A 13,733-nucleotide genomic window follows, 5' to 3' on the forward strand; every position below is an offset into this window, starting at 1 on the left:
TGGATAAAGGCGTCTAGGACAGGGGTGTTTAGGAAGGATTGTGTGGGTGCCAGAGCCAGAATCGGTCAAACACTTCTTTGAGTTATTTTGTTGAGTGACAGCGAAGGAAGAAGAGCGTGTCTCCGTGCTTCGCTTAGCATTTGAAGAGACTGTCACTTTAATGAGACAGACCTTGCGTCGCGGCGACAGACGGTATCAGATGAATTGCTCTCACTCATCCAGTTCACAAAGAAAATGAGACGAGGCTTTAGCCGAACCTGTGATTTACTCACTCCTAAAGGTATTTGACCCGAGTCTGGTCGATACTCTATTTTCCTCCGATGCTTTCTCTCCTCTAATCCCTAAGGCCGTGTGCCAGGGTGCTTTAATGGCTTTTCTGTCCTTGTCTCAACCTCTCCTGCTCCTGTTTTTTTTTTAGTAGAAGTGGAGTGGAATGAAATGGAAAAGAAAGAAATAAGTTTGTTTTGTATGAAGGATGAGCATCATTTTGTTTCCCCTCATATTAGCGCACAGTCACAAATGCTCCCGATCAAATCATCGCTAATGGCTTTTTTGTTTGTCAAATTATCCATGAAGTTTGTGATTTGTGTTGCGTCACAGTTTGAGTGAGAAATAAGCACAGGCCTATGAACAGCTTCTGTAGCTTTTTGTACTTTCGGGCCAAATTGATCCACACGTCTAACGTTATTTTTAAAAATATTTATTTTTTGTGAGCACTCGGTCCAGATTATTGTTTTGTGAAATAAATATTTATTTATTTTATTATTTATTTTATTGTTTATATATGTCTTAATTTGTTTGATTTTTTTAAAAATAATTTATTGATGGTTTAAAAAAAATTGAAAAAATATATATTTTTTAACCTTTGAAATAACTTACCGATGTGTGTAACCGTGGACAAATGAGTGCTCTTCACAGTTGTCTCTGTCCAGATTATAGATTTCTTATTTCAAATTCAAGACCATTACTTGGTCTGTGCAATATTTATTTATTTGTTTGTTTGTCTTCTCAAGTTAATTAATTATTTAAATATTTCTTAATTTATAAAAAAAAAACATTTATTCGTTTTTTTCCATTTATTGATGGTTAAAAAAAATGACGAGTAACAAATGAGTATCTTCACAATTGTTCATGTGCATTGTAAGGGATGCAACCACTTTTTGTACAATTTTAAGATGATATTAATGACCATTCTGTGACGTTTAAACGCAAATGTTATGCTTGAAAGCTTTCCCATTTATTTATCACCTCATAAACACTGTCATAGTGGCAGAAATCATAAAAACTATAACCATATAGAACTATAAAATTTTATCGACTCTCTTCTCTTGTATTTTTTTTTTATTACAAGTTGAGTCAATGCTTAAAATTTTGTACTTGTGGACAATCTCTATGTATATTTGGATTTATTGCAATATTACATTGATCTTTATTTCCTATAGTAAGACAATCACGTAATACAATATTCTGGGATTTTTATTTCGGACAGAGTTGTGCATTGCTGCATGTTTCATTTACTTGTACTCATCTATAAACTAACATATAACAAGCAATGCTAGGCATAATATTTTTCCTCTATATCAGCATTCTAGTAATGTAGCTCAGGGTGTGTGACTATATACTGTAACACTTGACACACGGTAAAGGTACAATCTGTAATTACTGAACCAGTGCCTTTTGAACGGATGGGAGGGGTTCTTTGTAAACATCTGTGTGGTGTCACCGCTGACGTACATGGGATGGTTGTTATTATTCAGAGGCATTTATTTCTCTAAAGGCCCTGCTGTTGCAGCAGTTATGGATTTTCCTCAAGCTTACTGTCACGTGTGTGCACTGTACCACAAGGAATTTTTTTTTATACTTTCAAGTGTCTAAAAATAATGTAATTCCCTTGTAATTTTTCAACTGACAAAAACTATGTATCTTAAGCTTTAGAAAGTTTCTCTAAATATGCAAACTTTCTGGATGTCAACATTCAATAAACTCATTTTGCACTGAGAGTGCAGCCAGAATTGTTCATGATGGAGCAACAGTCTCAAGATCTAATGCAAGACATGTAAAACCCTAGGCCTGAACCCCACAAAGGAAGTTAAAACAAAAGATCATGAGGGTCTTTAAAAGTACTTGTACCAGTTGGAGCCAATTTCCTTGTACGAAACGTGCTGAGTTTGAGTCCCGGCTCGGGTTTCTTTCCTGATCCTGTCCCCCTCTTTCTCTCTCTCTCTCGCACACTCACACACTTTCCTTCCTGTCAGTTCTGTACCAGTGGATCTCAACCCCACCTCTCCCATTGTCCACAACAATATTTCAAGGCCCCCCTCACTCACAATGTCAACCAGATAAAATCATTTAGAGCTTGGCATAACTAGAAGGATGTATATTCATTATAAAAATAACCAATTAATAAGAAGCACGGATTCCACAGGATGTTTCAGAGTGGTATAATTGTTTTTTCTAATTTCCTTATACATTTTAGATGCAATGTTATAGACCATTTATTTTGATTTGATTTATTTGGATATGACAGACAACATGTATTTCCAACATGGTCCTTGGTGTTAGAACATTTAACACATAACAAAGACCTATTGCAGGACAAAGACAAAAACATTTAACACAAATCACCCAAGGTTCAAAAACATTCTAAAATCAGATAATCATAAATCACATAAATAATTAGTCTACTCTAGATTGGCTACTCTATTCCATAAAAAAGCCTAAACTGATGTCTAAAAGCCCCTCTGGTATTTACAATTTTGAGGGAAAGCGGCAAATTATTCCGGTAGTGGATAACATTATTTTGCATCACTTGCAGTCTGTTTTTAAGTTCAACTGATAATCCACTGTACCAAGCAGAACATGCATAATCGAAATTTCCCAGTAATTTCTTGATAGAAAAATCTAGATGCCCGATACAGGAATTTCAGTTTACCGGCACACTTAGATAATATTTAGTCAGCAATAGATTTATAGGTTAATGACTTCTCTAATGTTAACTCCAGGTATGTGACACTTTTCTGAGACACTATTTCAGTGCCATTACATGTGACCTTAAGTACATTAAGACAACTTCCTTTTTGGTCCAAATAAAATGGACTCAGTTTTTCCCAGATGTATTGAAAGCCTGTTGTCTATAAGCCACTTGCTAACACTATTTAATTCATTACCTAGAGTCTTCTCAATCTGGCTGACATCATCCCCAGAGACCAGTAATGTACTCATCAGCATATAAAAGCAGCTTACATTTCACCGCAGCTGGCATGTCATTGATATAAACTTAAAATAAAAGGGGGCTAAGGACTGAACCTTGGGGCACCCCACAAGTAATATCCTGAGGATCTGATATGGTCCCCTCAACATCACAAACTTGAGTTTAATCATGATATTTGTTGGAAATCTATGGTAATACCAACAGTAATCGATCACAAAATCATGGTTAATTTTCCTAAGGGGCGATGAACCATCTTACAAAAGCAAGAGCTTACAAAAGCTACAGTAGACACTATATCAACACTAATGTTGGCAAGCGGGCGACCGGAGGCAAAGCTTTGCCTTTTGTTTATATCATAGCAACATAAAACTTATGATTGGAACTGTTAATAGAAAACGCAACTACAAATAATAAGACATTCAAGTTGTAATCCACAAACAACAGATTGACCCGACAAAGTGGGAACTGCTCCATTTCAGGAGAAGCTTTTGTGGGTAGACTGGATTGTGGTTCTGGAAGCTGTTCTCCGTAAAATGTGCAGCACGAGCACACAGAAAAAACGTTGGGTTTATAATGTTCAGGAACAGTGTTTAAAATCAATTTTAGCCACTCTAAGTCTGTCAGCCTTAGGAAGGTCAAACAAATGAGTTTTGGAAAAGTGGTGGATAAAACAGTGTCTTTGACATACACTGTAAAAAATGTGGCTGCGATTAGTTATAACAACTTAAAATGTGTTGAGATAACTTAAATCCAACTAAACTAACATTAACTAAACTTAATATTTTAAGTCAAGCATGAACACATACTTTTTAAAGTTGAAACAATGTTGAATTTCAAGTTGTGATAAATAATCGCAGCAATTTTTTTTACAGTGTAGAAGCAGCTCAACCAGGCCTCGTCCGCTTTTTTTGCATGGGCGTGTATTATTTGAATGGGAAAATTGGGACTTCAATCATAAAGTCCGGAAAAAACACGTTGTAGTCCAAACGAGGCGTTCGTTGTAGTTCTTCGAAAGTGAATTCTGTTAAATAAAATATCTCCCTTTGGGGTGGACTCTGAGCTTTGTAACCTTGCAGATCTTTTTTATGCTCAAACAGCAACATCACACACTAACTAAAGTTGAAAAAGTGGAAAAGCATAGTAATAATAATTTTTAAATGGTGCGTGCAAACACGATCAGTGTGTTATGTCGATCCTTTAAGTCTGATAATCTTTTGCACAAATACAAGACTAGTTTCTTTAGCTGTAAGGGCAACAAACCTATTTCATTCGGTTTTTAAATAGTAGTTTTTGGTGTTTTGGAAAGCACTCCCTGGAATTCACATTTACATTGTTGCTTAAAGTTGTGAGATCTCCTCCCTTCATGAGAGTAATGCAGTGATGCAATCCTGTTCATTTCGTGCTCTGGGCTTTTGTTCTAATCACACCTGGGAGAAAATCAGCAAACGTTCGTGAGGGAAAGAAGCAGTGACCTCATTTTTGACAAGCAAAAGGAATTTAGACTTTAGGAAGATAAAGAACCACAAGTCACGTAATGGAATACAAAAATCCCCCATTGCGTTCATATGACCTGTCACGAGCTGCTTCTTCTTTTTGAGTGCTGTTAGGAACGAGGCGAGTGTATTGCAGTAATACTTCTTGTTTATTCACTGTTAGAATCACAGATGCGTGTCAACAAACAATCTCAATACATTAATTTTCCAAATAATAGCAAATACAATCATTAATAAATAGATAAATAGGACAATAAAATACATTAAAAACAGTCAAAAGTTATAAATAATTATATATAGCACGAAAAAACATTGTTCCTTACAATTTCTACAACGAAATACGCAAGATAATAAACATCATATTAGCTTAAAATTAGTTTACGAGGTGTAGTGCCCTTGTTATAGTGCTCATGACTGAGTACATAGTATTCAGTGCATGGCTCTCACTGCATCTAGTGTGTTTTAGAACCAAAACATTACGTCATTATGCAATAAGGACTTTCAGAATTAGTCAAAATACTTAAAAACAAATGCCCTGAGAACATACTTTCAGAGTTTTAACATAAAACACTTGTTTTTGTACCAGTGTCACTTGACTCATGTAGCTAATAAATCACAACGCAAACACTCCAAAGAATGTTTTGGCATATTCTTCTTCGACGTCCACCACACGGGTGGTTGAGGTCGACAACTTATCGTCCTCCATAAGCTGGAAGACGGCACCGAGGTAGACGGTGCTGTAGACGGTCTTCCCGTCCTCGTTTGATTGGCAGACGGAGTGGGCCGAGCTCTGCAGGGGCATCCACTTGCCCACTGCGTCCGTATAACGCAGGATGCTGTGGCTGAGGAAGTTCAGACCCGCATTATCGTCGCCTTCGTCCACGTTGCAATTAATGGCATAGGACACCTGGCTGTACACAAAGTAAAGGCCGCCGGCAGGAATGTGAATCTCGTTGTTGACCAGCTTAAGGCCGCCCTGTGCAAACGACTGATCCACGCCGCCGACCCATCTCAGTAAATCCGAATTTTGAACATGCTCACCTGGGAATGGAGAAGATAAATGTGTGAGAAGGTGGCACTTAGAATGCATAAAAATGGTAAAAACAGCATTCAAATGCTTTCCTATGAGATCTAACATAATCTTAAAACTTGAGACCATAAGCTAGTATTGAAGTGGGCCTGTTTCAGGTTTCTTGGGTGTTTGGGTTAATGATCGAGGTCTATCTTTAGTAGAGCATGCAATGAAGTAATCATACATTTTATTGGAGTGTCCCCACCTCTTGCTAAATATGTGAGGGGAAGCTTTATATTACTATATTTGGATTACTTCCCCACTACACTAGGAAATCCACATTAGCTAATGTTTGATGAAACGTTCAGCCTTGTTGACCTTTTAGCAGCTCTATGCTAACAAATGCCTTTTAGAAATCTCAGATTTTTGAGTATCTGGTAAGATGATCTTGACTAAGAATACTCAGCTTAGTCTCTTGAAATGAGATAACCTATGACGTATAAATGACACCGGAGCACAGAGAAAGTCAAAGACGCAGTTTGGGACTCACCATGTAAATGAATGGCTGCCTTTGTGTTCTCAGCGATCTGCTTCAGCATTATTCCGTTGTCTGTGGAAAAGAGGATTTGAGTCAGTTTCACAGTCTAACAACAGGAGCCAATTAACGTGCAAAATAATTTAGCACTGTAAAAAATAATCTTGTAAAAAAACAGTAAACGCATCATACCATAAAAATATATAGCTGTTAAATTACAGTTTTATACTGTAGCTGACAAAACTGTATTTATTTTTTCATTTCAAAAACAGTTACACACCGTATTTTTACGGTATGATGCTGGCAACCATAGCTGCCAGTAGTTTACCGTTTTTTTACAGGATTATTTTTTACAGTGTAACCAGAAAAGCAAAACATTGAGTTTGATGTAAAAAGAACAACATTTATTTGCATTTCGTAACTGTTTTTACATTTTGGCAAATAGGTGGCTAATTTGTGTAAATTCGTACAATTTCATTCAAATGTTTTCGTACAATCTGCTTTCGCCCCTCTTAGGGATTACGAGTATGTGATTTCAAACAAATCACATCGTACGAATTCATACAAAATCGCCACCTGGTAAAATAGTTACAATCAGGATGAAAAAGGACAGACTTAGCTTTAAAAAGTGCTAACAGAGATGGAATGCTAGGAGTGTTGCTTACCTGCTGTCGTCGTGCTGATTTTCGACGTGCTGATTTGTTTCCCTGAAAACGATGGAAGTTCTACTTCTAGTTTCTGTGAAAGACACGGCAAATGTTGCTTATTAATGACTCGTTTGAAATGTGACATTAGGTCATGCTGTGGTGTACTTGAATAATGACTGTCGTCCCACACTGAAGTTTCGTCTTACCCTGGTATGCCAGGCGAAGAGAAGAGCGGCGATGGCGCAGAGGCAGAGAAAAGCGACTGCGGCGACGGTCTTCCATATCCAGCTTCTGGACGGCTTCACTGGTACAGCTGCCACCGTTGTCTGATAAACTCCCCCTACGCTGGCTTCCAGATCAACTATTGTCGTTTCGTATTTCACCATGCTGTTAGTTCTCTGAGATCTGTTCCTTTTTGTGCGAGTTTTTGAAATGAAGTTATCTGCTTGCATCGGACTTTATATACACTAAATGGGAAACTCCAGTGATGTCAGTGTCAAACCAGCTTGAGGAACAGAGGTTGGTTTGAAAAGGGAAAGAACACCCTCCCTCGGCTCTCAAACACCGACTTTTCCACCCACACACTAACCTCGAAATGCAGCACTCACACACTCCCACACCCTCGGCATGCTAAATAGTGATAAATATTACACCCTCTTCACACTTTAAATAAACTATTATAATTACGTTACAATTCTGCGTTTGTTCATTGTTTGGTTCACTTTATAAGTTTAGTTTCATCTTTTATTGCACTTATATTACGCTTAACAGACCATTATAATGTAGCCTTCTTGTTTAATTAGAAGCAACATGTAATTTTGATTTATGTTTTTTTTTCATTTATGGATTCATAATTAAATTCTCATGAATTACTGATCTGTTAAGCAATGTATGATGTTCATTAATGGCTTTTTTAAGAAAGGTAAGCATTTCTGATTGTGTAACATTTTATTAATTTACGTACAGGATTAGATTAGTAAATAAAGCAATTTCATATTCTCTTCTCTGACCTCGCAGTGAAACCTGAAAAACCAGCTTCATGAGATTAATGTCAATATGCCACAGGCGCTTTCAGTTTCAGTCTGGTGTTGTAATAAGAGCCCATCCAACACGGCCAACAACACACAGATTACCTACTTCCTATTAGGAGATTCCAACCCTGAAATTATCCTGTCTTGTTTTTGATCTCTCTCCTTTTCGCTCTCTTTATCTCATGCTCCCTTTCTGTGCCAAAAAAACGACTAACAGGTTTGTGATTGCATAGGCGGAAGTCTATTGATGCATTTCTTTGTTAATTCAGCAGTTACAAAATCTGATGCAAGACACAGACAGTCCTAATAAACATGAGCCATTTCGCAATATACATATTGTGCTGGCTCTGAGCTCTAATCTTTTTGTTTGTGGTTTCTTAAAAACCCCATGAAACATAATGTGCGATTATTTTTCTTCTTTTTTTTTCCCTTAACATGCCACAACATTCCCCACAAGAAAAAGGGAACACAGTACTGATTAAATTCGCAAATGTCAACGGCATCTTAAAAATAACCTCACAGCTGAAGTAAAAATCCTGATCCACTTTGCATTGGATAATAGACAAGGCCTTAGTTGGAGTCGGAAATATTGAGTTTCGAGCACACGAATCACCAAATTAAGTCATGTTTACAAGTGAAGAGCTCTGAATTCTAAGCTAATATAGATAGCCAATATAAAGAATACAACATAAAGAATATACAATAGGGGCGTATAGTGTATTAATGTGGTTTATGCTGTCTCAAATGGTCTGTGCAACAGTGCTATTATAGGCCTATCGCGTATCCTTTCCTCTAATCACTGAGAAAGGAAATGAAGTGTAACGCCACAGTTGCCCCATATCACTTCATCACGTCTTTCGACTTCCGCAAAAGCTTCAGTCAAGCACTATATAAAGTGTGTTAACTCATTCCTCTCTTACACGTATCTTGTTTATTTGTTCAGGGTGAGTCATCCCTTTAAAGCTGCTCTATGTTATGAAATGATTGCTAGCATGCATGCATATACATGAACAACATGGGATGATTACTGCCATGATTGCACCATGTAGTAATTGCTCATTCTATTGTTGCCTAATTAAGGAAATGTAATGGAAACTGTTTGCCCATTGCTGTTTGTCCTCCTCACTTTCGTTCAGGATCTGACTCTCGGCCTTATTTGTGGTTTCTGCTGTAATGATGCATTGCGTGTCAACGTGAAGTGTTCAGGTCCTGTTCCGTAGCTGTAGGGGCGACGTGACATTTACGTGCGGTGATTTGGGTCTAGTGTAGGCACTGAAAGTTTGTCCCTGCATGAACATGTAATACCTTTAACATTATTATAGTTAGCAACCCATGTCCAATGATATTAACCTTTGAGTTTTCTGATATAAACAAAGTGTTATGTAAATGACATCAGGGAGTGGAGAAATTACCACTGGTTATATTTAGGAGTAAAGGAATTGTTTACTCGATAATGCAAATCTGTCATCATTGACTCATGTCTTTCTGAACATATTTGACGTTATTTATGTCTTTCATGGACTAGGCCTATATAAGGAGATGATGGATGAATCTTCACACTGTTCTGAATGGTCAGGGTCTGTTGAGCTTGAAAAAATGACTTAAAGCACCATGAAATTACTCTGTGCGCTATATATTCTTGTAAAGAAAGAAAAAAAGTGTTATTATTCATTCACACTAACCAACCAAACCCCAAGTAGCTCATTCATCTTCAAAAATAAATAAAGTTTTCTGTTCCTCCATTGAAGGTTAATTTCACCTAAAAAGATTGAAAAGACACCATAAAAGCAATCAATACACTGTAAAAAACTATATAATCAATAGGTTATGACAACATGTGTTTTTACATTGCTTTAACTCATCAAAATATTATTATATATATACGAAGTTAGAATATAAATAAGTTATACAAGATTTAACTAATTTTTATGTCAGTTTAATGTAATTTAAGTTGAAATGACATACTTAAAAATTTAAGGTAGCAACTTTTTATTACAGTGCGAAGGCTTAAATCCGTCTTTTGGAAACACATGATAGTTATTTACTGAATATCTTGCCGTCTAAACCAAGTCACACTAGTATTTTCAAACTGTAATTGTCGCAATCAGTTACGGGAACAATGGAAAGTTGAGAGATTATCAGTAAATAACTACTTCTGTTTCTGTCTGTTTCTCAAAGCTAAAATATGACTTTAGAAGTCTTGGAATATTGAGTATGGTTGTATGGACTACTTTTACCATATTTTGTGATGATTTTTGTCATTTTTGGAGCTGGGCAGGATAAGTCCACTGTAAAATTTTAAGTACAATCAACTTGGATGTTTAATTCATTTCAAATTAAATTACATGAAACTGAATTTTTTTTTTTTAATTGTTGAGTTATTTTGAAGAGTTGTAAAGCAATGTAAAAAGTTGTGTTGTCATATTTATCTTTTTTATTTATTTACAGTATTCACTTTCATTGTGTTCTGGGTAACATCCAACTAAAGACAGATATGCAGGTTGGGAAACACATAAGGGTGAGTAAAAATGTGATAATATTTGTTAAATAAACTTGACTGTAAAAGCTCGCTATCATATTAGCATTTTAGCAAAGTATAGCCACTAAAATTATTGTTAAAAGATGATTATTTTTTATATTAAGCTTCACAAATCTAAAAAAGCAAACATGCTAAGTTGACAATAAGTAATTGAAGTTGTATTACTCTTTGTGAGTTTTAGATTCATTTTTCAAAGTTTCATGCAAACCAAAAACATAAAAAAACATGTGGCTGTGTGAGTCCTGGATTTGCTCTAAAATGTTCGATGTCATCATACAAGCACAGATTCAAGTGCGCTGTAAATCTGTGACCGTAGCAGGAGCTCTCTGTTGAAACCTTCAGAGAGCGCCAAGTTCAGAGAGCACCTGTGATGATGTAACCTCAAAGGGCTGAACTTTGAAAGGGGGAAGTGTGGGAAAGCCCCTTTTTTAGGTCAGATTAATGTGGTTATGCAGTGGTATGCCTGGGTTGATCATTCTGTAAGGATTCCCTCAATTCGTTCCACATTTCTGACCCCTCTCTCCATTTTCCCTCATCTCTTTTCCCCATAATGCTCCACGGGGGAAGGGATATGTGACGTAGAGCACGGTTAGTTCACCTCTGCAAATGGGTTAACACCTTTACCACAAAGAAGAAGAAAAAAAGCACCATTTCTCTTTTCAGAAGCGTAGAGTAGCAGGAGTTTCTAACCTATAACTCTCCATGCCTCTACTATCATCACCTGGAACCTTGTTTGTGTTGCAGTGTGACACATAAACGTGCTGGACATGCATGGGAGGAAATTTTCAGAGCGTATTTGCCAATGTAAGATATGAGTACACCAATTCAGTAACTTTATGAGGTTTTGAGTCAAAAGCCCAATTACGCAATTAATGTGTATTTTCTCCACAAGTGGTTTTGCATGTAGTTTTCAAATATCTAACCCTTTTCACATTTTGTGAAATCTGTCATCCAAAGTAAAATTCCAAAATGCACTTAATGACCTGTATCTTTTTTTCCCCTTTATGGTTTGTTTCTACTGAAATTTCAAATATATATATATATAACCCCGCTCAGAGAAATATTCACTGGAGTAAAACGTGTGAAGGTATCGTATATGTATATTGTTTAATGCATGCATGAGTGCAAAAAACCACAAGCTAACAGGAAATGGTTGATGGTGCACAAACAGACATTCACAAATAAAGGTGACGTTCAATTGCTTTGCATATCGCTGCAGAATCATGCTGACAAACAGTTCTTCCAGCCCTACGTGCTAAAGCAAGTTTTGAATGACAGGTAAAGTTTGCATTTTTTAAATCAAAATCTGGTTGTAATAACACAAAGTGAAATAGTCCTAACGTACCAAAAATGTGCAAGGGGTTGGTTCGTCACAGGACACAAGGGAAGCATTGGTTACGAAAGTAACACTTTTTTTTTTATGCGTTGCTTGAACATTTTTAGTGACACTGGTGACTTTGGAGAGGTCAGTCTCATTAAAGAAGAACAGAAAAACCAACCCGAAAATATAATGTTTGTTTAAAAATGGCATGGTTTGCTTCCTCAAACGAGTTTCCACATCTAATAGAAAGAGAGGAAGTAAATAAACTTAGCCTTAAATTGTAGTAAACATGAGGGTCTAATACAATATGAGTTGCTTTATTAATAGCAACACCATTTGTCAGAAGCATTTAAGGCTTTATTTTTTTTTTTAATTAATTTGTGCAAATTGTTTTTTCCTCAATAATATACCAAAACGAAGCACCGAACGCTGTTGTCACATGCTCTTTATACATTATGCAACTCAACCTTACCTCACTGCAGTTTGTCAGCCATACATGAGTGAAGACACAAAGGTGAGATGACTTTTCAGTGTGGGCAGAGGAATAAACTAAAAAAAGAGGATTTGTAGATGTGGGGAATTCAGAATTGTGACTCATAGCACATGAAATTAGCTGTCAGTGTCTCTTGCGGTTACAGTTTGTCAGCGACGATAGACTTTTGGAAATATATTCCGACTTCGTACAGTAGGATACTCCATCAAGACTCGATACTTAAAACGTCCACATTGTTTTAGTAGACTATAATCGAAAGACCAAAACTAGACGGTGTGCTAAATATTGATCTTGACATAGCCTACCGTTCTCCCTGACCTTTACATTAAATGAGGTAGTTCTGCAAAGTGGGGAAGCTTCCTCATTCCTTTAGCCTTCTAGATAAGATGTGCACGTATACACAATCGAAACAATGTCAGCATTTGCGGCAAAAGTGGGTTTAAGTTTCAGTGGTTTGCTTTCTAAAGACCAACAGGAAGGCCACGTTCAGATGCCGTTCCTGTGATGACTGACTCCCTCATGTGGCTGTCTGTAGTAAATAGGAAGCTGGGCTACATCAAAATTATGGAAGGCATATTCTGCCAAAATTAAATAAATCAATGAAATGATAAAAATGAAAACTAAAACCAGATTAACTATTTAATTACAGACAACTGTACGCAAAAAATAAATAAATGTTTTCATTTTCATGGGGACAGTGCATCATCCCTGTCAAATTGAAAAATAAAATGCAATTGGTGATTTCACGTTTCATTTTTCACTTAAAAATTTGTTTTAAATTAAAATGAAATGGCAAACGTGAAAAGAAACTGCAATTACAGTTTTTACAAAGCTTTTTATTTATGCTCACGCAATAATAGTGACACAATTAAAATTCAAATATAAAGTTTAGTTGTCATTTTATTTCCTCTTTTATCTCAGTTTTCGTTTTCATTTTCAAAGACAACCTGTATGCAAATTCTATGTTAATGAGTGGGTGGGGCTCAATTACGCTGTTATGTGGAGGAGCGAAAATGGCAGTTATGATTTCGGATGATGATGACTTATTTTGCTTCGAGTTGATCTATCGTAGATACACTTGGACACTTCGCTGTCTGAAGGCACTGCATAACCTCACCTAGATTATTATCGACATCGGAGTTTGTGACGGCTGCAAAGTGTAGAATTTGCATACAGGTTGTCTTTGAAAATGAAAACGAAAACTAAAACTGAGATAAAAGAGGAAATAAAATGACAACTAAACTTTACATTTGAATTGTGTCACTATTATTGCGTGAGCATTAATAAAAAGCTTTGTAAAAACTGTAATTGCAGTTTCTTTTCACGTTTGCCTTTTCATTTTAATATGGGCAGTCTTGCCTCGAGATTTCAGTGAAAATGAAACGTGAAATCACCAATTGCATTTTATTTTTCAATTTGACAGGGATGATGCTGTCCCTGTGAAAATGAAA

The 13,733-nt window shown here is 36.4% G+C and overlaps 1 protein-coding gene across 1 annotated transcript; it reads right to left on the reverse strand.

The window, feature by feature from the left end:
- Positions 1-4,836: 4,836 nt before the first annotated feature.
- Positions 4,837-7,474, reverse strand: tnfb (tumor necrosis factor b (TNF superfamily, member 2)). The gene is made up of 4 exons (XM_079609131.1): positions 7,105-7,474; positions 6,917-6,989; positions 6,267-6,326; positions 4,837-5,745 (listed from the first exon to the last, which is right to left on the reverse strand). Exons 1-4 carry the CDS (start codon positions 7,348-7,350, stop codon positions 5,318-5,320), a joined length of 807 nt encoding a protein of 268 aa, XP_079465257.1. The 5' UTR covers positions 7,351-7,474; the 3' UTR covers positions 4,837-5,317.
- Between the last annotated feature and the right edge of the window lie 6,259 nt (positions 7,475-13,733).

Source organism: Phoxinus phoxinus (genome assembly GCF_949152265.1).
Source record: "Phoxinus phoxinus genome assembly, chromosome: 4".
Lineage (NCBI taxonomy): Eukaryota > Metazoa > Chordata > Actinopteri > Cypriniformes > Leuciscidae > Phoxinus > Phoxinus phoxinus.

Coding starts and splice junctions, on each gene's coding strand:
- tnfb (XM_079609131.1), bottom strand. CDS start 7,350: ATGCAAGCAGATAACTTCATTTCAAAAACTCGCACAAAAAGGAACAGA. Junction 6,990..7,104: donor TCTTCGCCTGGCATACCAGG/GTAAGACGAAAC, acceptor TGTCTTTCACAG/AAACTAGAAGTAGAACTTCC. Junction 5,746..6,266: donor GGCAGCCATTCATTTACATG/GTGAGTCCCAAA, acceptor CTCCATTCCCAG/GTGAGCATGTTCAAAATTCG.